The sequence below is a fragment of the Triturus cristatus genome, chromosome 9, assembly GCF_964204655.1.
Source record: "Triturus cristatus chromosome 9, aTriCri1.1, whole genome shotgun sequence".
In the NCBI taxonomy this organism is placed as follows: domain Eukaryota; kingdom Metazoa; phylum Chordata; class Amphibia; order Caudata; family Salamandridae; genus Triturus; species Triturus cristatus.
Window position 1 is genome coordinate 1,623,161 of NC_140592.1, and position 23,651 is coordinate 1,646,811.

The 23,651-nt window shown below is 48.6% G+C and overlaps 1 protein-coding gene across 2 annotated transcripts in view; it reads right to left on the reverse strand.

The window, feature by feature from the left end:
* Nucleotides 1–2,797: 2,797 nt before the first annotated feature.
* Nucleotides 2,798–23,651, reverse strand: part of LOC146797214 (zinc finger protein 212-like) — a 149,218-nt gene continuing 128,364 nt past the window's right edge. Inside the window, exons 7-8 of one of the 2 annotated variants that reach the window (XM_085624172.1) lie at nt 9,096–9,194; nt 2,798–4,621 (exon numbers count right to left, since the gene is read on the reverse strand). In XM_085624172.1, coding sequence (XP_085480298.1) covers nt 3,939–4,621; nt 9,096–9,194 — 782 coding nt within the window. In that variant the 3' untranslated portion in view covers nt 2,798–3,938. The remainder of the gene's footprint in view (nt 4,622–9,095; nt 9,195–23,651) is intronic. The other variant, XM_085624173.1, reaches the window with a different exon arrangement.

Sequence of the window (23,651 nt, forward strand, 5' to 3'; positions counted from 1 at the left end):
GAAGTATTAACCATCCACCATTATTTTCTCAAGATCTCCAGGCACACCAAAACCATCACTCACTCTCTCTATCCCACCCTCAACCCCCTAACCCTCCTTTCCCCAAGGTTAGTCACCGGTATCACTCATCTCTTCCGAATCTAAGGATTAACCTCAAAGGGGAGGGGAGGAAGACATTTGCTTCGCTGAAGTCCTGGGAATTCAGGTGAGTGGCCCTTTGTTTGATAAGAAGCTCTGCTCCTAGCTAGCACTTTCCTTCCATGACAAGATATGTGGTAACTACGACAACTTCACACTCCAACTAAACCCCCCTACTCTCACAGATCTCCTTCAAGATGATGACCGCATTCCAGGACCCCCCTAACTTCTTGGCTCACCATCACCCAACTGCCACTGCGATGCAATCAATCCAACCAGCACTTCCACTTTGCTAGAGGACTCAAGCCTATCTGCAATGCCTTCCTCCTGATCCTCAAAGATTCACTAACCACGGACACGTTTTCTGGACACATGGAAACAAACCACCATCCTGCCATTACTGAAGAAACCCACAGCAGACACAGCCCCACCAGCTAATTTTAGATCACTCTCTGGTCCCTACCCAGCAAAAGTGTTGAGAAACTCATCAACAAGAGACTAGCAAACAACCTGTATGACAACCACCTCCTGAGGCTTCAGATCAAACCGCAGCACTGGAACAGCCCTCATCACCACTACTGATGACATCCGGACCATCATGTACGTGGGCAACACCGCGGCCTTCGTCTTCCTTGACCTCTCAGCGGCCTTTTATTACCCACCTGTTCCTAATCCACAGCCTCTCCAAGTCAGGAATTTGAGAAAAATCCCATGACTTGATAAGCTCCTTCCTCACAGGATGCACGCAGAAAGTTAGCCTACCACGATGCTGATCTGCTGAGTCACCTAGGGATCATCGCTCAGCCTCACACTCTCCAATATCTACATGGCCCCACTTGCCAACATTGTACGGACCTATGGAATCAACATCACTTTATACACTAACAACACACAACTCATCCTCTCTCTCCCTCTCCCAGCACACAAGCAAAGTTCATTAAGTGCATGTCTGGTGGCCATCTGATCCCGGAGCCACACCTATCCTATCCAGCCAAGCCAGGAACCTAGGAATCGTGGTTGACAATAAACTACTGATGACCAGCCAAGTCAACTGGATTACCTCTTCCTGGTTCCATACCCTCAAGATTCCCAGGAAAATCTTCATCCGGCTTTCCCATGACCCGTGCCGAACAATCAGAGGCACTTGTCACCAGCAAATTAGACCATGAAAATGCACTCTACATTGGAAACTATGCCCAACTCACCAAGCAGCTTCAGAGCGTTCAGAATACAGCAGCCAGACTCGCACTCAGCCTTCCTTCATGTACCCTCACTTAGAGACCTCGACTGGCCCCACACACAAGCGTGCACTGTCCAAAATACTCACACAAATCACAACACAGTCTATTCCCCACTTACCAGAACTGCCGCAGCAGCTTCCACACCCCCCACTAAACACCTCCGTTGAGACACCCTCCGGCTCGATGCTGTCCACCGCGTCTGATGGATGGCTTCTAAAGCCTGGAACAAACTCCCTCAACATTAGGGCTGCCAGCTCAGTCCTTGAATTCTATTACAAGATTGGAGGCTCAATTATGACTTAGCTTCTTTACTTATAGCTCTAGCAGCAAAGTGAAACATAATATAACATGTACGCAAATTTAGATGCAAAGTATGAAGAAGACCGGCTGTCTAGATCAGCTGTGACCTCATGTGTGATCCACCAATCAGTGAACAGTCTCTGGTATAAATATCCCTGCTGAGCAGCAACCGTCCTCTTCTTTGCTGCTCTAGCAGAGATAAGTATACATTTATTTTATTTCATGTGACCATTTATTTTTAATATATTGTGTACCTTGAATTAAACTGTCATTGAGTGAAATGTGTTTTCCTTCTCGAATAAATATCCTTCATTAGGGAGCGCGTGAACCGCTTGGCTCCTGCATTTTCCTCTCAGCAGGTGCCCTGTGACTCCGCTGCTTCTCTCAGCAGGTGCCCTATGAAAGCTGCTTCTCTCAGCAGGTCTCAGCAGGTGCCCTGTGACTCCGCTGCTTCTCTCAGCAGGTGCCCTGTGACTCTGCTGCTTCTCTCAGCAGGTCTCAGCAGGTGCCCTGTGACTCCGCTGCTTCTCTCAGCAGGTGCCCTATGAAAGCTGCTTCTCTCAGCAGGTGCCCTGTGACTCCGCTGCTTCTCTCATCAGGTGCCCTGTGACTCAGCTGCTTCTCTCAGCAGGTGCCCTGTGACTCAGCTGCTTCTCTCAGCAGGTGCCCTGTGACTCCGCTGCTTCTCTCAGCAGGTGCCCTGTGACTCCGTTGCTTCTCTCAGCAGGTGCCCTGTGACTCCGCTGCATCTCTCAGCAGGTGCCCTGTGACAGCTAGATAGATAAATACACAAGCTATAACAAAGGTGCACGCTTTACACAACATCAAACATGTTGCTTATGTAAAGAGAACGAAGAGCAGTCAAACATTTGTGTCAAATTTGCTAGATTATCCAAAAAATATCTGCATCCTTGCTTCAGGGCATCCCACAATAAAACAGTAAAGGAATATTTAATAGCTCTATTGGTTGCCTAATTAAATTGTTTAACATAGTAAACAGTTATTTATCTATAGCAATGTAGTTTTAGAAATTGTATTCATCCTTGTTTCTCTTTATTTTAATGTTAACGCTAACCTAAGCCACACCTTTAACAGTGACACAGATGAACTTGTATATATTTTGAGTTCATGTTTTATGATATTTATTAGTTATATTGTAATTGAGTTGAACAAATCCATACATTAATTTACACCCCCCCCCCCCACACACACAAGCACGGTTCAATACCTGATGAGCTGGCCCTATGTTCCCAACCCAACAATACTTTGGGATACTAGCTGTCCCACTAGCCTCCAAGCACAGATCACTACCTGTCCTTTTTACTTTCCTTCCAGTCCCTAAACAGGTGCCCTGCCCACCCCCACCCCCACTCCTCTAGCAACACTTTACCAAGAGTCCTAACCTGGGTCGGACTGGCCTATCGGGCACTCAGGCAGTGCCCGAAGGGCTGGGCGACAGGCAAGTGTGTTAGCCTGTTTTTTAGCTGTTAATGGGCCTGTTCTATGTTCTGGTGGGCCATTTTTTACAGTTGGTTTCCCTGAGATTACCAAAAACACTGCCTGCAGCAAGCACAAATGCATGCAGTCACCCATACCTTGCAAAACACCTATACAGCATACATGACTTCCAAGTTCCGAACATTCCCAATTTGCTAATATGGGTCACTTTTTTAGCTAATGAATTCACTATTGTGGGCCACTTTTATTTTGCTGACCGGGCCTTTTTTTCTATTCCATTCCAACCCTGGTCCTGCCTCCGTTTACTGCCCAATCACAAGCTTCATTCTAGTGTCTTCCAACAACATTCCCAGAATCACTCAATGTTGGGTCTTGCACCGAGGCATGGATTCAAACCTCGGTTCAAAGGCAGCAGTTCAAAATGCTAGGCCACAATTCCTCCTGCGAAGGCCTGATGGCTACTGGGATGATCCAGTTCAAAGTGCATAGATGGAAAAGGCCTGCTGCCTTATTTTTTATTTTATACACTTCTTAATTTCTAGTCTGATGGTGCCCAGGCTGTAGGTGTGCTGAGACTCACCACAGATGGGGAGCTTGTCAGCAGGCAGGGCTGGTAGTCATGATGGCTTTGTAAATGATGCCGCAGATTTTGAAGTTGGTGTGGGCCGGCAGGGGGAGCCAATGGAGTTCCATCAGAATGGGGGTTAGGTAATTGTAATTGATGTTGCAAGAAGCAAATACCATTTCCTTTCAAATCCACCTTAATTATACGTACAGTCTGGTGTTTACTGAGAATGCTTCTCATATGTTTCCCAAAAGCTTACTGCCTTTCATGTGTGTTCTCCGGTGCAGAATAAGATGGTCTTTTCGATGGAAAGTTTGGTCACAATCCGTGCAGCGAAACGGCCTCTCTCCAGTATGGAGCCTATAATGCATTGTCAGATTGTACTTTGTATTGAAGGTTTTATAACATTCGCTGCACTGATATGGTCGATCACCCGTATGCGTTCTCTGATGCCGATCGAGAGAGCTTTTCAAACTGAAGCACTTCCTACATTGGAGACATTGATATGGCTTCTCTCCGGTGTGAATTCTCATGTGTCTTTTAAGATTTGACTTGTTGAAGCCTTTCCCACATTCAGTACACGTATACCATGTCTCGTTCAGATGACTGCTTTGCTGACCTGTACAAAGCATTTCACTTCTCACAGGAATATCGTTGTTAGTGCATTCTCCAGATATTGATGACGAATGTACACCAAAGTATTTCTGACTGCCGACAGCCCTTTCACAGTAAGTATTATTTAACTGTTCAAGACCCCAACTGATCCCAGACCAGGGTTGCCTTTCAGAGGTTGTTCTCAGTTCAGGATCCCTAATAATACTATGTTCCCCTCTTCTGGATGAAGCTTTCAATGGTGCTGTTGTGTTAATACAGTCTAAGTATTCACCTTCACTTCTTTCTGTGCTTAAATCTTCATTTTCTGTAAAATTAAGACATATACAAGTAGTTATTAACAGGAAACAGTCTAATAAAATAAAAATAAAAATCATGGTTTATGCCATGACTTGAAATAAAGCCATTCGCTGCAAGCAACAATTGCAGGGATCCAGATCTCCACCAATGGCGGGACCAGGATCTCTTTACAACGAGATACAAAAGAATGAACTAGGAACTTATAAATTAAGCATCAGTAAATAGTGAAAGCATTCCTCCTGCGTGAACCAAGTGAGGAGGATTCTTTCGAGCCTTGTTGTTGACTGTGGATGTGGAAGCTCATTTGAGGGAGGGATAGATGAGTCCACCCTGAGGCAGCGCCTGGACAGCCTCATGAGTGACACATTTACTGATCGATTGAACGCTTACTAATATCAATCCAGTCCTGCAGTACCACATCTTACAAAGAAGATAGCTACCCTTTTAAGTCATGTTTATAAATGTGTGCACATCCCTTCAATATTGGTGTTTCTTATTAAAAAAATATCGCTTCTCCCGGAACTTAAGGATGTCAACGCCTTTCGTCTGCTGAGCACATCACTGCACCTGCCTCCACAGACACAAAGACTTCTTAATAGTGTGGAGGTGGCCCATGTGGCTTACAAGATGAAAAGTAAGAGTTCTACCCTTCACCGCATCTGCACACAATTCCATGTTCACCTTGGACGTGAAAAGCACTGGGCAACGTTTTGAGTTTAACAGAAGGGTATTGCCCCACAAACGTGGCACTGTACCCACGCTGCAAACTGATGGTCTGCCTCCTCTGTATAGAGTCAGGTGGACGATCATATTTCCACCAGAAGATCCCCGCTGGCTTCATCGGCAGAAACCTACACCAACTTCCCAATGAAGTTGGTGACTTTGATGTAAGAGCCTGAAACCATTCTATTTAGGACGGATGTATTTTACTTTCTGTGTGGGGCCACCATGAAAATCCTGGTGGTCCTAAACTGAAAAAATAATAGAAATAACCTTCCCAGCCTGGGTAGAAAATCCCAGAGTCATTAGTATTTTGTTTTTCAAAAACAAATTACTACTCTGCGAGTTTGTTTTTGGGAAAAAAAGTTTGCTCAGCGGCCGCCTGAACCATGGAAGCCGCTCACAAACTTTCAGTGATTTCAAAAGAGCCACTGTGGCTGCGGCTCCCCTGGAGCCATAGACATCTCTGCCAGGCAGTTGGAGATCTCTACATATGGACCGTGGTATTCTGCCAGGAAGGTGGCAGGTATGACCTTTGCCACACTGACACATCGCTGGCCACCTGCTAGAACTCTTGATAAGGCCTCCGACCAAACCACAGTTCACAGAGAGCGCTCATTGCAGCTACAGGTGACATCAGGATGATCCTAGACAGAGGAGAGACTGCAACCCTCATCCTACTAGAACTTTCTGCAGCCTTTGGCACAGGCTCTCATCCTATCCTGATCAGACAAATGCACTAGGTGGGCATGCAAGGACTCGCCCTCGAATGGATCTGCAGCTTTCTCACCTTAAAGAATCCAAGCAGTAAACTTGCCACCAAACTCCTCATAAGCCAGGGAATTCATTTGCAGAGTCCCGCAGGGCTCCTCCCTCAGCCTCACCCTCTTCAACATCTAAATGTCCCTGCTGGCAAACGCCATCCATGCACACAACATTAACATACTCACCTACGCTGATAGACACACAATTGATGCTGTCTCTCTCAGACAAACACCCAGCACCAGGAACAACTTCAAATAGTGCATGACCGAATTGGCCACCTGGATGATGTCCAACTGCCTCAAGCTGAACACAGGAGACTATCTAGTGGCTACAACCCTATGACACCCTCACATCCCCAGTACACAAGCAACAAACCTCTGGATCATTAGCAACACCAAACTGAACATGTCCGCACAGGCCAACGCACTCACCGTGTCTTGCTTTCACACCTTTAAGATGCTGACAAAGATATTCAAGAGGCTACCTAACAACGCCAAGAAGAAAGTCACCCCAGCCCTAATCACCATCAGACAAAAAGACTTCAGAGCGGCCAGAACGCAGTAGTATGTATGTATGTATGTATGTATGTGTCTTGTAAAGCGCACTGCTGCCCTGAGGCGTCGTGGCGCTGTAGACCGCTGGGGAACCCGTCCTGGCTATCCCTGTGAGATGGTCCCTCCTGGGTATCTCAGTAGTCAGACTGTTCCTCAACCTCTCATGCCGGAGTCACATCACACTACACTTGAAGGAACTTCACTGGCTCCCGATACATAAGTGGGCGCAGTTCGAACTTCTCACCCACACTTACAAAGAACTACATGACATGGGCCCAGCCTACCTCAACAGCTACCTACCTCTCAGGCACCTCTTCTCAGCTGGACGTTCAGTAGTGCACATCCCACGCATACACAAAAGCAGAACAGGAGGTCGTGCCCTCACTCACTCCCCAACAGCGTGGACTGACCTCATGAGAGCCTCATCTCTTCTTGAAATCCATAAGAAGCTGAAGATCTGACTTTTTGCTAGCCTCACACACCTGAGAAAAGCCAGGATACCCTCATAGGCACTACAAAAATAAATGCACGTAGCATCCATGGAAAGGCCTTCTCCAGAGGGAATGTAACCAAGATATTCAACCTTAGTTACCTCAAAGAGACATTTCTCTGTCTTACATGCAAGCTTGTGGGCTCGTAATCGTAAAGCCTTAGTGACACATTGAACATGGTGAGCTAAGGTGGACGAGAGAGTCAGGATGCCATCTAAATAGATAATGGCTGCCTTCTTATCTCCTTACAATTACTGTGAAATATCAGACGACAATAATCCTTGATTGTGAGGATATTCAGTCCTCTGCGATCAACTCAAGGTCGTAGTTCGGAAGTCTATGCTTTGGCTACTCCTCACCTTTACTGTGAAGCCCACACAGCTGTATTCATGAAGACTAAAGGTGGAGTAATTAAAACTGCAAGAACATGAACCAATAATGCAGGGGTTGTATGGGGAACTTCAGGGAACACTTGTGAGCAGGAAAAATCCAAGGTGAAAGCAGCTTCCCGAAGATCAGTGGCGTCAGGCAGTGCTTCGTTTGTAAAAAAAAAAAAAAAAAGTAAGTGCCAGTGCCTTTGTCAAGCGGTCACTGCAGCTTGCACCACCCACCACCCCTGCCTGCTCTGCCAATGACAGTACCAACACAACTACTAACAACTGCATTTCTATAAGTGTGAAATTCAGACTATTCCAGGCCACACAAAGCTGTAAGGATGCCATGGGAGGCAGATGTTATTCATTTTTAATGGACATTGCATTATTAAATACTGTTGTTGGGCTCATCTCGAAATTAGACACAGTGCCACCATGTGGTGGACTGTCATTAGTGCCTGTGTTGAGAATTAAGTGCGGAGCCCTGGAAACCACCAGCTCAAATTAGGCACTGGTGTCAGGCAGTCTTACTCCAAATGTCACCAACACCCGCTCCAAGAGTGACATCGTGGATGGACCAGCAGTGCAGGAGATGATGCCATCCGTGACTTCTTTCTAGGTGTTGAGGCCAGAGCTTGTGGAGACCTGTATGTGGAAGCATTGGAGCTGCCAGAGGCGCCAGTCTAGAAGGACTGGGTCAGTGCCTGGAGAGTTGTCCAGAGGGTACGGTCCCCATCCTAACGATGTTCAAGATGTCCTGGCAGTGGGCCTCAACCTCTGTAGGGTAGAAGATGGAAATATAAATTCCAGCTTCGAATTCAGCACAGAGGAAGAGTCCAGCATTGGGAAATGTGCCATAATTCTGAAAGGTGTCAGGAACAGGGTTATTTTTCAAGGAAAATGAGGATCTCTCCTTCACAGGGTGCTTTTTTGTGGCAAGATGCTTTGGGAGATCATTCCATTTCCAGAAATGAACCTGTAGGAGAAGGGGCGCAATTTGGCTTGTTCCTTTTGGATATCTTCAAAAATAAATTGGGCTTCCACTCCCTGAAGGCCTTTGGATGCATCAAGGAGCACTGACTGCAGGATCGGGCACCATGGTCGGATCCAAGATACCGCCTGTGCATGTTGTGTGGACCCAATAAAGACATCTGCGCGAGAAAGTGAAGGCAGGGTTAGAACCCTGATGCTTTCAGAGAAGACATCTGACCAGTCAGTGTCTAAGCAGAAGAAAGTTTTGAAGGCGAAGCACGGAGAAGGCGCTCCAGAATCTGTTGATTAGGCACGGAAGAAAAGAAACTGAGGCATATATGCATACTGGTATCTGATATACACTGGTGTTGTCATGTCCAGCAGGTAGGATTATGGCTGAAGCTGCACGACACCACCTTGAAGCACTTGAGAGCTACAGAAGTACGTTCCAAGAGCGGTTTGACACCTGGGAGGATATTCGTAAAGTGAGGTACCTGCAGAAAGATGTATTCTCTTGAAACTCTGTGATTTTATATAGGGGAAGCACAGAATAAACCAAGGTGATTCATGTGATTCAAATCCTCTCAATGACTCATTGCTCCTACCTGTGCTCTTCACCAAAGGCTCTTCCTGCTCCTGCGGTTCTTCTCTTTCATCTTTCAGATTCACTGGCGCGGTAGATGTGGCATGTAGATCATCTGTTGCTTTAAAAATGGTACAGATGCATTTGTTATTATTAGAAAGAAAAGTATGCTTACATGAACTAATAATTTACTAACCTCTCTCTCGCTCTTCCTCTCTCTGCTTTGCCCCTTCCTTTTTCTCCCTTTCTCTATCCCTCACTTTCTTTCTTTCTTTCTTTCTTTCTAACGCTCTATCCCTCTTTCTCTTTGCCTCTCTCCTTCTTTATCTTTCATCATCTCTCTCTATCGCTTTGTTTCTCTATCTTTCAGCACCCCCTTCCCTCATGCTATTCTTTTTCCTGATGTAGGAAAGTGCCCCTTTTTGCATGGTTATTGTTGGAGGGAGGCCCACCGGGTAGTCGGGGAGACTATTCCGGCACCTTCCTACCGCAAAGTTATAGCCGAGCGCCGCTGAGAAGCCTCCTCGGGGAGGTCTTTCTCCTATGATCGTACTAGGCCCAGTAACACCACCACACAGGACTCAATAGCAGTTGCGAGATTAGATTCTTTATCGGCAGTAATACGTGCAATATTTACAGAGGGATCGAGGGATCCTGTCAGAGTCTCAGTGTTCGTTCAAGAGGATAGGGTAGCGGGACAGTCTTAGTGCCAGCCAGGCACGGGAGGGCTCTGCGCCAGACCTTGGATGCTGGTCTCAGAGCGGCTCGGACGTGGAGAGCCGCGACGTCGTCTGCAGGGCTCGGATGGTAGTTCCGCTTAGGTCGAGCCGCGACGAGGTCAGCTGGGCTCTGGTGGTAAGGTTCAACAAGGTCGGGCCGCAACAGCGTCAGCAGGGCCCCAAAGGTTCGTGAAGGTCTTTAAGCACGGTGGAGCCGCGACGTCGTCAGCAGGGCTCAAGGGGTGGTTCAGGGTGAGTCTTCTTCGTAGGGTCAGCCACGATCCGATCAGCAGGGCTCTCGACTCCAGGATACAACTATTGCCCTGTTGTCGGGTCGCCCCAGATATAGGACGAGAGCCCTTTGATGTCCGGACCCGTGCGCCCGGAGGGGGCGGAGAGGACGGGTAGGGGGTGGCCAGACGCCCAGCAGGAGAGGCGCCAGGCCCCAGAGAGCTGTGGGGTGATCACACCCAGGTGTGGAGAGACGGTAGGGGGTCCCATCGATACTGCTCTCCGCCGAGAGTGGGAAGGGCTCACGTGGTATCCCCCGAGCCAGGGGTTGGCGTCTCGATGTCGGGCCTCGCTGGGACCGAGGCCGGGTAGAGCAGGGTCATACAGGTGGTCACGTGGAGTGACGTGCAATCCAAGATAGAGGAGCCCCGATGTGCATGGGACCTCGTGCGGCTTAGCGTGGGGAAACAGGACCACGCCACGAGGCCGGCTCCCACAGTTATCCCCTAACTTTTTGCCAGAAACCGGATGCCAACTTGACTGAGTGTGTGCTGGGATCCTGCTAACCAGCCCCCAGCACCTGTGTTCTTTCCCAAAACTGTACCTTTGTACCCACAATTGGCACACATCAGGGCCGCCTGTAAGTCCCTTGTAAAAGGTATCCCTGCTACTAAGGGCCTTGTGGCCGGAGAGGGCCTCTGAGGACTGCCACATGTATTGTGCCACCTTCAGAGACCCCTCACCAAAACATCCCCACCCTGCCATTGCAGGCTGCGTGTTTTGGTGCCGACCAAACTGAACAGCTGACATGACACACATCTCTGAGTGCCATGCCCAACAAAACTGCCTTTGGCATGGGTAAGTCACCCCTCTAGCAGGCCTTACAGCCCTAAAGGCAGGGTGCACCATACCCAGGTGAGGGAATAGCTGCAAGAACAATATGCCCCCACAGTGGCTGTGACAACCACAGACATTGTACGTGCAGTGGATCCATAGTGAGTACATGGGCTGGAAGTTTGTCAACACGAACTCCACAGCTCCATGATGGCTTTACTGAAATCTGGGAAGGTTGGTATCAAACTCCCCAACACATTAAACCCACACTCATGCCAGTGAGGGATTTAATGAAAAATGTACTCAGCAGGCATCTTAGAGATGCCCCCTGAAAAACGACCAACCCTGATGTGCTTCAGGAATTGCTGCTAGACATCTGCCACCACCAGACAGGTTTCTGGATCCCTGGGTAGAGAGCCTCAGTTCTCTGAGTCTGGAACAAAGTACATCCTGGGCAGAGGTTTCATGCCTCCTCCCGTAGGATGGGCAGGGTCCTCGAAGAGGGAGCCTCAAAGGTCTGACACCTTTGTTAGCTGCCCCCAGTCTTTTGCTGCTATCACAACTGGCTCCCACCGTTTCTGAGCCCCATTTTAGGAGCAAGAACCAGTGGGAAAACCTAGCCAGGAAAGGAGGTGTGCCCACCTTTGCCAACCCCACTCCTCAGGTGGGGGAGGCGAAGTAAAGGCCACATCTCAGTCCCCGTCATCTTGGAGATGGGGGGGACCCCTCCAAACAGGAAGAGGCTCCCACTGGAGGATGGCACACTAGGGGGTGTAGACACCCCAGGGAAGGGACCCATTAGTCCCAACCTACACACTCCTGTAACACCCCTGAATCTAGTATTTAGGGGTATCCCTGAACCTTGCCTTTTCGGATTCTACGTGACAAGAAGAAGAAGGGCTGAAGAGCCGTGCTGCAGACGAGGAGGACAACTACAACTGCTTTGGTTCCAAGCCCTACAGGCCTGTCTTCTGCTCCTAAGCCCCTGCAAGCTGAACCCGGTGTGTCCTGCAGCCAGCCACCTCCAAGAACCCCAGGGACCTGCCCTGCCTCTCTAAAGAACTCTGATCTCCTGTGGAAACTGGATTTGTCCAACACCAACCCAAAGCAGGACTCCAGATCCAGCCAGATCTGCAAGTCCTCACCACTCTGCACCCGGCGCCCATGGACTAAGTTTGAGTGGCTCAACACCCCAGCGAGGTCCCTCCGCCGACCCTGACCTGTGTTCGAGTGTTGAACGACCTCCACCGACCTTCTCCTCAATGCCTGCAGCCTCACCCTGAAGGGTTCCCCCCCCCCGACTGGATCCGGTGAGTAGAACCCAACATGAAAAGACACCCTTGAGGTGCCCGACTGACGGTGTTCTGGTGTCCAGCAACTCTTCAAGTTCATCCTCCAGTCATTGGTTCCCTTCGTCCAGTCTCCTGGCTCCAGCCTGCAGTCCTTTTCCACGACGTGGATACCGATAGGAAAGCACTTGGCTTCCGACAACTTCTGAGCACCCTGTGCCCTGCTGCCCCTGTGCTGCTAGTGGTGTAGACTTGGTGCCAACCTGGGACCCCCTTTGCCCTTACCTTAACCCCAGGAGATTGACTCCAGAGACCTGCCCCCAACCGACGTGCCCCTTAGCACCACTGGCTAACACTGCCACCCTGCACTCAGCACCCGGCCGCTGTAATGCCGCTGTTGGTCCCCCTTGAGTGCCAACCTGAACCTTGGGACACCTTGGTGCTACCCTCCAAAAATCCAATCCTAAAACCGTTTATTTACCAGTAAACTTAACACTTCGTTTTCCTCCATAGGACTGAATGGTGGGATTTCTCTGAAAATTCTTCGAAGTGTTGAACTGTCCTGTACTGCACCAAAACGTAACTTAGGGGCTGTGAGAAGTTGGCCTGGTATATGCTGTCCACTAATTAAAGTGGGCACCCTGTACCAGTCCAAACAACCCCTTATGGTGATAGGTTAAAGACAACCTTTATTGAAAGCTATCCTAGTGGTAGCTATGGAGAGCAGCCTTCAGGCTAAGTCTTGAAGGAATATAAAGCAGCTTGTTTTACCAGTCTATAATCTCCTGAGTGACCAAATGAAAGGACAACCACACCAGGTTTATATTCAAAATATATGTATTTAAGATAAAACACACCCCTCTAGTCACTTTATGAGGCTAGAGTTCGAAGTACTTAAGTTACAAGTCAGTATTCAACAGTAAAAGCACAAATACACGTTTGGGCCCTAGGGGCGTACCAAACCATATACCAATAAAGTGGTATAAGAACCACGGCTGAACTAGACACAAGGCCTAGAGCCTTTAGAAGTGCCTGGGCCCCAATGAACCACCCAAGGTAGTGATGTAGGGGACCCACGGGAGACGCGTGCAGTGTTAGAACACAGGCGCAAATCGCCGTTGACTTCTATGGGGAAAGTTGCGGTTTGAAAATTACAAGTTAGAGGACGACTACAAGCAAACCCTTTTGGACTTAGAGGTGTCTAGGGCCAACACCCACGGGAGCACCGGAGTACTCGTGTTACCTCACCCAGGGAAGCCGGGTGCATAGGTGTATTTTGGTGTCGGGTCGCGGCGTCGTTTTCAATGGGAGCTGGCAAAGAAGTGTTGCTGCCGTGAAGAGGAGAAGTGTCCGAAGAGATCCAAGCCTGGATCGAAGATGGAAGGAACCTGAAAGCAGAGGGGACAGAGTCCGGGTCACTTGCCAGTGACCAGGGGCACGATAGTCCAAGGCCCACAGATGTCGGATGCTTCAGGTGAGTTGACGGGCGTCTTGACTCTTCAACCACGAGGTCCAGGAGGCATCGACAACGACCAGGAGCTGGATTCGAGCTGTCCCACGAAGTCTGTTGAGTGCTGCAGTGTCGGTGACCAGAATGGACCCAACAAGCCTTGGCAACGGCAAGTCAAGTGGAAATAGAAGAAAGACATCGGTGCAGACCAGCAAGGTCTGGGGGACTCACCCAGCGAGGGTAAGTCAGGGCACGTCTGGAGCAGCCAGGGAAGCCCAAGCAGAAAAGGAGATGCCTTCTTGGGGACCCACTAGCCAACGGGCTAGCGATCGCGAAGGAGCCTCGAGCTGTTGCACTGGAAACTGGCCCACGGGTCACTCGTGGAGTGGAGGCCAGAGATCTTCGGTGTAGTCGATGCTCAAGAGTGGGGCTACTCGGAGCCCAAAGCACAACTTTGAGGAAGACCAGGAAGGTGATGTACCGGCAAAAGTTCACGGTGTCCAGGGGTCACGGTTCCACGTCACCCACGATTGCCACAGGCCTCAGTTTTGCTGTGGACTCAGGGTAGCCTCAGGGAAGTCTTCAGAGTTGCAGACCGGACAGTTGCTTCTTTGGTGCCTGCCAAGCAGGGAAGTCACTCTTTGACCCCAAGGGAGATTTCTTCAGTCTTCTAGTCGTAATAGAAAGTCGAAGGTCCAGGATATATGGTGCAGAGTTTCATCCAGGGTAATCTAAAGTCTCAAGGACTGGGTTCCTATACTTATACTAAGATAGGGGGTTGAACATACTCTGAGGACCCACCTATGGGAGGGTTTGGAAAGAGGGGTGGTTACACCCATTTCCTTTGTCCAGTTTCATGCCAGAGCAGGGGCAGGTAGCCCCTGCAACCGTTTGAACTGGACTATGCACAGGTACACCAAATGTGCCCCCAGTGCAGGACTTCAAAGCACCAGAGAGTGCTCCCGCCCAGCCCCAATACACATCTGCCTGTCTGGGGAGGTGGTTACACCTCCCTGTGACAGGCAACCTATTGTCCAGGCCTCCCCTGCCGAAGTTGCGGCCAGGAGCAGGAGGCCAGACCTGTGTCTGTGGCAGTGGCATCCATTTTGTGATGCCAGGGCTTTAGAAAGTCTTTACCGGGCAGACCAGTGTGAACATGTCTCTCCCTCTAGAAGGGTAGAGTGCTACCCCCGCCGCCAGGACTGGAGGGGGGGCGGGGGGGGGTAGTCTTCCAAAGCGTTTGACACCAAACACGACATGTTTCCGTTCAGCCAGTCCAAAGTTAGCATTTACCGCGAGATTATAATGCACTTAAGAGTATATGGTCAGGCTGCACCACAAACAGCATCAGAGGAGGTACTCCGAACGCTGCAGAGGGGCTCTGCTCATGCAGGGGCACCCTCTCACATAAAAACCAGGCACTCTGCCATCAGGATTGTTAAGGCCTGCCATAGGAGTGACTTGTGGTGTCATTTTGGAGTGCCCCTGGTAGGCCTCTGAGGTACCTATGCCCTGGGTACATAGTATACCATATACTAGGGACTTATAAGGCACTCCAGAATCCAATTAGAGATGTACCTAATGTACATGAAAACAATTTTAGAGAGGAAGCAGCTAGGCTGGGGTCCTGATTAGCAGGGCCACAGCCAGACTAAGGTCGAAAAACAGTGAAACACCAGCAAAAAGTGGGGGTACCCATGTCAAGCAGATACTACTCTCCTACAGGGGCACAGGCATCAAAGTTAAAATTTGTGATTACCAAGGAATCGTTATTTAGTAATCGCAAATGCCAATGTATGTAGGAATCCCCCCAAAATTTGGGATTCCTTAACATTAGCTAATAGCGATTCGGAAATTGCGAATCGCTATCAGCTAATGTGACTCCATTCATTCCTATGGGCCCAAAGGCCCATAGGAATGACTGGCACTGCATACACTAATTGCGATTACCAAATTGGTAATCGCAAATAGCGAATGCAAATCCAAGGGGGCCTAGGGCCCCCCTGAAGCACCCCACAAAAAAGGTAAGTGTGCACATGGAAAGCACACACATGCCCTAAGGGCATGTGTGCGCTACATGGCAATTTAAAAAATGTATTTTTGTGCATTTTTCAAAGCATGCACATATTACCATCAACTTGAAGTTGATGGTAATTAGCATTTCCTAAATGCGCAGTTCGCATTTAGGAAAGGCTACATGCATCGGCATTAGGGAATCACAAATTGCGATTCCCTAAATACAATCGCAATTGCAAATGACAAAACCTACATGCATTGGAAAAGGCCTTTTTCCATTAGCAAACGGGCCGATTCTGCGAATCAGAACTTTCTGCGAATCAGACAGTTTGCGAACGGAAAAAAGCTTGATGCTTGTGCCCCCTAGTGCCTTCACCAGAGTTAATCTGTTTATCAATGTCCTGTGGTGCTTAAGCTGTGTTAGGAGTGTGTTTCATGCCAAACTAGAATATAACCAAGTAATCGAACAGTATTTTAAAAGTGTTTTTGAACAGTTTACCAATTGTTTTCTCAACTGCAAAAGTAATCTAAATGCTCCTACCAAACCAGTGTTCAGTGTGTTTTGAAAAGTAACACTGTAACTTACCTGCTACTAAGTAAATCTTGGTTCTAGAAATAAAACAACAAAATAACTAATTTTTATACAAACAATTGGTCTGGATTCAGTCTTTGAGTGTGTGACATCAATTCTTGCCGGTGTGTACAAAAAATGCTTAACACTACTCTCGGATAAGCCTGACTGCTCAACCACACTACCACAAAAGAGAGTAAGGTATTATCTACTTTAAACTTTGCTATACCTCTAGGGATCCACTGGAATCTGTGCACTCTATACCTTACTTTGGTATAGTATATACAGAGCCAGCTTCCTACACCTGGCACCGTGTCTGCCATTCTCTTCCCATTTTTACCTTTTTAAAGATCCTCGGGCATAATGCTTAAAGTTAACCCTATCCCTTATCTGATTTTTTATGATTATTAAACCATTTTAACTGCTGGGGGGCATGGCCAAGATGGGGGACGGATAGGATGTCTTTCCCCGTCTCTCTATTCCCACCGCCGGCCTAAGCCACATAAAGATACGCAACTGCCCTACCGAAACTTCGAAGTGGTGTTGAGACTCCGGAAGTGGGGACACAGTCTCATCTGTAGGCCCAATCCTGACCCGACGGCTTCCCTTGTCTGCTTCGGGAACGACCACTGGCGGCTGTGAGGCCTACAAGAGAAGCCTGTGGCGAATCACTGGGACCTGGAGCGGGGCCCCACCACCCGCAGCCGCTGGGAGGCAAATGGGCTGTCTTTGGGATGCGACATCACCACACCTCAACATTCTCAATGACCAGCCAGATCTGTGATAAGAACACAAAACATGCGATAAGGCACGTTAGCACCAGGAAATTAACACCTGCTCTCACCTGGTGCAAAGTCGGACGACAACCGGCACCAGACAGGGGAGCCCAGACAACAGCCACACCTGAAGACCAACAGATGCCATGGAGCCACTGATCATGCAGCACAGAGCCCCAACAGGGCCACAACACCCACCGCCACCAGCGTGGGGGTGTGAATGATGTTTCCGGGGCTCTGGGCGTGGTTCATTGCAGGAAATGTGCATATGCATGTGTATCTGTCGCGGTGTGGGTCTCCTTTGTGGGGTGTAGGTGGTCCTGATGGGGACCCACGTATGTGATCTACTGCGGCTTCCATGAGCTCTGACCCCACCCGCACCAGTTCGGCCACCTCCTATTGGCATTCTGACACCTGGCATTGAAATGCGATGTGTGCCTAGGTGAAGTGTTGGGAGCCAGCCATGGTGGTGGGTGCTTTTTGCTGTGTGGTCTGTGCAGGGGCTGGGGCATCTTCTGTGTGGCTTGGCTGCCCTGCTCCTGTGGGTGGGTTGCCTAAGATGTCCATGGGCTGTTGTAGGGCATCGGTGGCGAAGGTGTGGTGGTCCTCTTCAGCATCACTGATGAGTTGTCTGGTCTGCTGTGCTGGAGGTGTTGTTTGTCCCTCTGCAATGTGAAGGGGAGATGCATGTTGACATTGTGTTGACATGTATGTTGGCGCATTGTTCTAGTTTACATGCAGACTGTATGATTATGTACATTGTGACTGTTTGGGAGGTGCTGTATATTTGTTGCGGGACAGTGGACATTTGGACTTCATGATGGATGTGTGGTTGTACACGTGCATTTCCATCTCACAGTTTCCTGCTATGTTAAATGTGATTGGCCTGTGTCTGCGCATGAGCGGACCCAGTTGTGTCCTCTTTTCTGCAGTGTCGGTGTTGTACTTTGTGCAACATTGTCGTGGGATGTGCTGTTATTGCTATGTGTGTGTGCTGCGGTGTGCCACGGGGTTCAGGGACATGATCCAGGGTCATTGTGGGTGTGCAGTGTGCTACACGTCTTTGTGCATGTGTGACATTGTGCCCATCTCTCCCATGCCCTGGTCGTTACTCACCCTGTTGATGTTGTGTCAGGTCCTATCGAGCTGTGTCTGGACTCCCAACTCCTTGCGCCGTCTCCACCCTGATGACTGTAGCCTCGGTTTCCTCCAGCTCCTCCTGAGGCGCACGACTCCCACCTCCTGTTGCCATTGCTGCCTTCCTGTCGGCAGCGGGTTTGTGCTTGGTTTGGCTTTTCACATCATGCCAGCGCCTCTTGTCCTCCTCCATAGACCTCCACGACACCCCGACTGCATTCAAGTTTGTCATTTTGACGTTCAGTGGGTGGTAGTGTTCTGTCACCTCCGTGACGCTGATCTGGTTTTCCTGCGGACTGCACCCCATCTGCCTCTTCCTCTTCTCCTTGGCCTTCCCCAACCACGAGGTTCCTTGCTGGTGGTCTGTAGGGCTTGTGGGCTTCGCGTTGGCCTCTGCACTCGGTCCGGGTGCATCCATGGTGCTACGCAGTTTCTTTTATTCTCCCTTTTTTTGTTGTTGTTGCTTTTATAGTGCATTTTCCCACATGATGCGTGGGAATTGCAGGCCTGTTGCTGGTTTTTGCTGATTTTTGTATCGCGATTGGCCTCATCGCAGCTTGTTTTGCATTGACTTTATCGCGGACATTTGACGCGTTATCATGAGCCTATTGCATGATACCGCCGGCTTGTGAATACCACATTACCACGGTGTTAATTTCCCGCGATAGACTGCGATGTGAAGAGTTGAGTTAAGCTAATTTTGCGATGGATATCACACGTTCTTGAGAATATCCCCCTGTGTCTTCTCTAATCCTCTTATGTATCCCTTAAAATCTAAGCGAGGAAGACAAATAGGATTGGCTTTGGGTGTAGCTGTTCAGAACATTTTCCCACACTGAGGGTCGACGCATATGCCTACACACCTGGGATAGCTCCACCCTTTGTGGTACACACTTGGCATGGAAAAAAAATCGAATTACCTCTCGCCAGTCAGGGTGCATCCTTTGGAGAATTATGGCGCCCCTACCTGACTGTCCTCTCGCAAGACTTCCAGGAACTAACTTGTCCTAAATATCTCCGCATACTAAGTCTCTTTGAGTTTGTTACTACTACCCAATCACGAAATTACTCCTAATGATATGTATTGTGCTCTTGACTCCTTTCCACTACAGGAGAAAACGCTGAGTACGTTTGGGGTGGGAGGGGGGATAGTGGGGTGGGAATCGTTTTGTTTGTTATAATTTAATGCCAAAGACTTCCTAACTCCATTGAGCTGTGCACTGCGACACTACTGTATTACATTATTTAGCATTCTTGAATAAAGAGACATAAACTATAGTGTACTTTGTCTCAACCCTAACGCTACACCTAAGGTATGATAAATATTTAATTATTTGTATTTAATTACAAGGCAATTCCTGTTCCTAATATCTTGTTCCACAATTGTAACTTTTACATTATTCCTTACTAATGAAAATGTATAAGGAATATGCTACTTACCAGTATGCATCTGTTCTTGGCATGTAAAGCTGCAGATCTACACACTTGTGCATAGATCGCCATGTTAGGCCCGGATGTTTGCAGTTTGTTTTTCCTCTTGGAAAGTCTTTGGAAGTCACGAGTTCGGTGACTCCTCCCTTGGATCGTATTGCGCATGGGCTTCGGCTCTATCCTCAGATTGTTTTTCGCCAGCAGGGAAAGATGGAGCGTAGTAATAACAGTGAAGATGCCCATGTGTGTGTTATCTAAATAAGATAAGCTGGAACAGATACAGGTAGCCGGGGAGGCGGGTGGGCGTGTGTAGATCTGCAGCTCTACATGCCAAGAACAGATGCATACTGGTAAGTAGCATATTCCGTTCGAGGCATATGAGCTCCAGATTACACACTTGTGCATAGATTATATAGCAGTACCCACCATTAGCGGCGACCACCAGTATCTGTTGCAGTGGTTTGAAATAATGTTTTGAGTACATCCTGGCCCACACTAGCTTGTTGCTTAGTTTGCACATCTACACAATAGTGTTTGGTGAAAGTGTGCGGTGTTGACCATGTAGCTGCTTTGCAGATATCATCTAATGGGATGTTCCCTAGAAAAGCCATTGAAGCCCCTATTTTATGTGTAGAATGGGCTTTAGGGGGAACAGATAGCGTTCGTTTTGCTTTATGGTAGCAAATTTGAATACATTTGACAATCCACCTAGCTATCCCCGACTTGGAGATAGGGTTGCCCTTGTGTGGTGGAGAGAAAGAGACAAACAGTTGTTTGGTCTTACGGAAAGGTTGTGTTCTCTCGATGTAGTAGAGTAAGGCTCGTTTGACATCTAGTGTGTGAAGAGCTCTTTCTGCAACAGTTTGTGGTTGCGAGAAGAATACTGGTAGTTCTACAGATTGGTTAAGGTGAAAAGGAGAAATGACTTTGGGGAGGAATTTTGGGTTGGTACGGAGAACCACCTTATTATGGTGCATATGTAGAAAAGGTTCTTGAATAGTAAATGCTTGTATCTCACTGACCCTTCTGAGGGAAGTGATGGGTACAAGAAAAGCGGTTTTCCATGTTAAGAATTGAAGTTCACATTTGTGTAGGGGTTCAAAAGGAGGTCCCATTAGTCTGGTGAGAACGATATTTAGGTTCCACACAGGTGAGGGTGGCACTCTGGGGGGAATTATTCTTTTAAGGCCTTCCATGAAGGCTTTAATGGCAGGTACTCTAAAGAGTGAGAGATGTTGCCTGTTTTGTAGGTAAGCTGCTATGGCTGCGAGGTGTAGTCGAATGGACGTATAGGCTAGATTGCACCTTTGTAGGTGGAGTAAGTAGCCTATGATGTGTTGAATGGATACATCTAGTGGATTGATGGTGTTGTTATGACAATAGATAACAAAACGTTTCCACTTGGCGGCGTAGCACGCTCTAGTAGTAGGGCGCCTAGCTTCTTTGATGACGTTCATACAGTCGGGGGAAGATTTAGGTACCCGAATTCTAGGATTTCAGGAGCCAGATCGCAAGGTTGAGCTGAGCTGGGTCCGGGTGTCTGATTTCTCCATGGTTCTGGGTTAAGAGGTGTGGAGAGAGGCGTAATTTTTGATGCGGTACTACCGATAGTTCCAGCAGTGTGGTGTACCACGGTTGTCTGGCCCAAGTTGGCGCTACTAATATTAGTGTGAGGGAGTGCTGTTGTAGTTTGAGCACTACTAGTGGAATGAGTGGGAGAGGCGGAAAAGCGTACGCAAATCTTCCTGACCAGTTCATCCATATCGCATTGCCTTTGGACAATGGGTGTGGGTATCTGGCGGCGAAGCTTGGGCATTTTTTGTTTTCGTAGGTGGCGAAGAGGTCTATCTGTGGATGCCCCCACATTTGAAAGTATGGGTGAAGAACTTGCGGGTGAAGTTCCCACTCGTGGAGTTGTTGTGTTTGTCTGCTGAGTAGATCTGCTATAGTGTTTTGTACTCCGGGGACATGTTGGGCAAGGAGAAAGATTTTCAGGGGTATGGCCCATCTCCATATGCTCTGTGCTAATTGAGAGAGCTGTGGAGAGTGTGTGCCACCTTGTTTTTGAATATAATACATGGCTGTCATGTTGTCTGTGCGGATTAGGACTGCTTTGCCCAAAATTTGTGTCTGAAAGGATTTTAGGGCTAGGAAGATCGCTAGTAACTCCAGATGGTTGATATGGAGTAGCTTCTGTTGAGATGTCCATTTGCCTTGCATGGTGAGATGTAATAGATGAGCTCCCCAGCCGGAGAGCAATGCGTCTGTTGTTAGTACTATCTGTGGAACCGGGTCCAGGAACGGTCGACCTTTGGAAAGGTTTGTGGTGGTCCACCACTGCAGAGAGCGATGGGTACGACCATCTACCAACACCAGATCTGTCAATTGACCCTGGGCCTGTTTCCATTGGTGCGCTAAGCACTCTTGGAGAGGACGCATCTGGAGTCTTGCGTGAGGTACTATGAAGATGCAAGAGGCCATCATCCCTATTAGTTGCATGAACACCCGAGCTGGAAGGGAGTGTTGTGCTATGAAATTTGCACGTAGAGCCTGAATGCTTGCAATCCTGGCAGGATTGGGGTAAGGGAGCGCTTTTGAGGTGTCTATAGTGGCACCTAGATATTGTTGTATGTGGGATGGGTGGAGATGGGACGTTTCGTGGTTTATTGTGAAGCCCAGCTGATGAAGTAGCTGGATGGTGGTGTGTGTGTGTGTTGTACACACTGACTGTATGAACTGGCTTTTATCAACCAGTCGTCTAGGTACGGGAAGACATGAATGTGTTGTCTTCACAGATGTGCTGCCACCACTGCTAGGCACTTGGTGAATACTCGTGGTGCGGTTGTGACTCCGAACGGGAGCACTTTGAATTGGTAGTGTTGGCCGTCCACTACAAATCTGAGGTACTTCCTGTGGGCCTTGTGCACTGGAATGTGGAAATAAGCGTCTTTTAGGTCCAAAGTCGTGATGAAGTCGTTTTGGGAAAGTAGCAGAAGTACCTGTTGAAGCGTCACCATATGAAAGTGGTCTGAGTGTATGTATGTGTTTAGGGGCTGAAGGTCTAGGATGGGCCATAGAGTCTCGTCCCTTTTTGGTATGAGAAAATAAAGGGAGTAGACCCCTATATTTTGTTGGTTGGTTGGAACGTGTTCTATTGCCTCTTTGTCTAGGAGGGAGATTACCTTCTGCTTGAGTAGCCGCAGATGTTCTGGTGACATCGGGCGTTGTGTTACCCATTTGTCTGAGGTGATGGTAGTCCAGACTGGAAGGAAATGTTGGAGTCTGCCCCTGACCGGAGTGTGATGATCTGGGGGAAGTGGAGGGAAGTAATTGGGGAGGCGCGGTAGCAGAGCGGGCGGTGTTTATTTTGCCTCTGCCTTTGTTATTGTTGTCTCTGTAGCCGCCTCTTTGGTAACCCCTTGTAAAGGTGGACTGAGTATGGGATTTGTATGAAGTGGAAGCGGTGTCTGAGGAGTAGCCTCTGGATGTGCTCCGAAAGGAAGAGCGGCAAAAGGAGTGTGTGGGAGGGTGAGATTGTAAGGCTCCCATGGATTTTGCTTTGTCAGTGTCCTTTTTCATTTTCTCTAGGGCGTCATCCACTTTGGGGCCAAACAGATGTTCCTGGTCAAAGGGATGGTTGAGGATGGAGGCTTGTACCTCCGGTTTAAAACCTGATATCCTTAGCAAGGCATGGCGACGGAGGAGGACACTAGTTATTGGTAATTGTTTTGCCCTCCTGAATTCGCTCATTGGCCCTAGCTTCGTATTTATCAGGGAGATGGTGCATTATGGCCTCTAGCTCGTCATAATGGGCCCAGTCATACCTCGCTAGTAGTGCTTGTGTATTGGCGATACGCCATATTGGCCGCTTGAGATGCAGTACGTTTGCCTGATGCGTCCAAGAGTTTAGACTCTTTGTCAGGTGGTGGTGCGTCACGTGACGCCTGGGAGTTGGTCCTTTTCCGTGCTGTGGATACCACCAAGGAATCTAGTGGAGCTGGCCCTCTGATGTAGGAGGGGTCTGTTGGGGCGGCTTTATATTTTTTCTCAATGCGCGGGTTAATGACCCTGGCCCTGACTGGGTCCTTAAAGACCTCCGGCGCATGTTTTATAACACCTTTTAG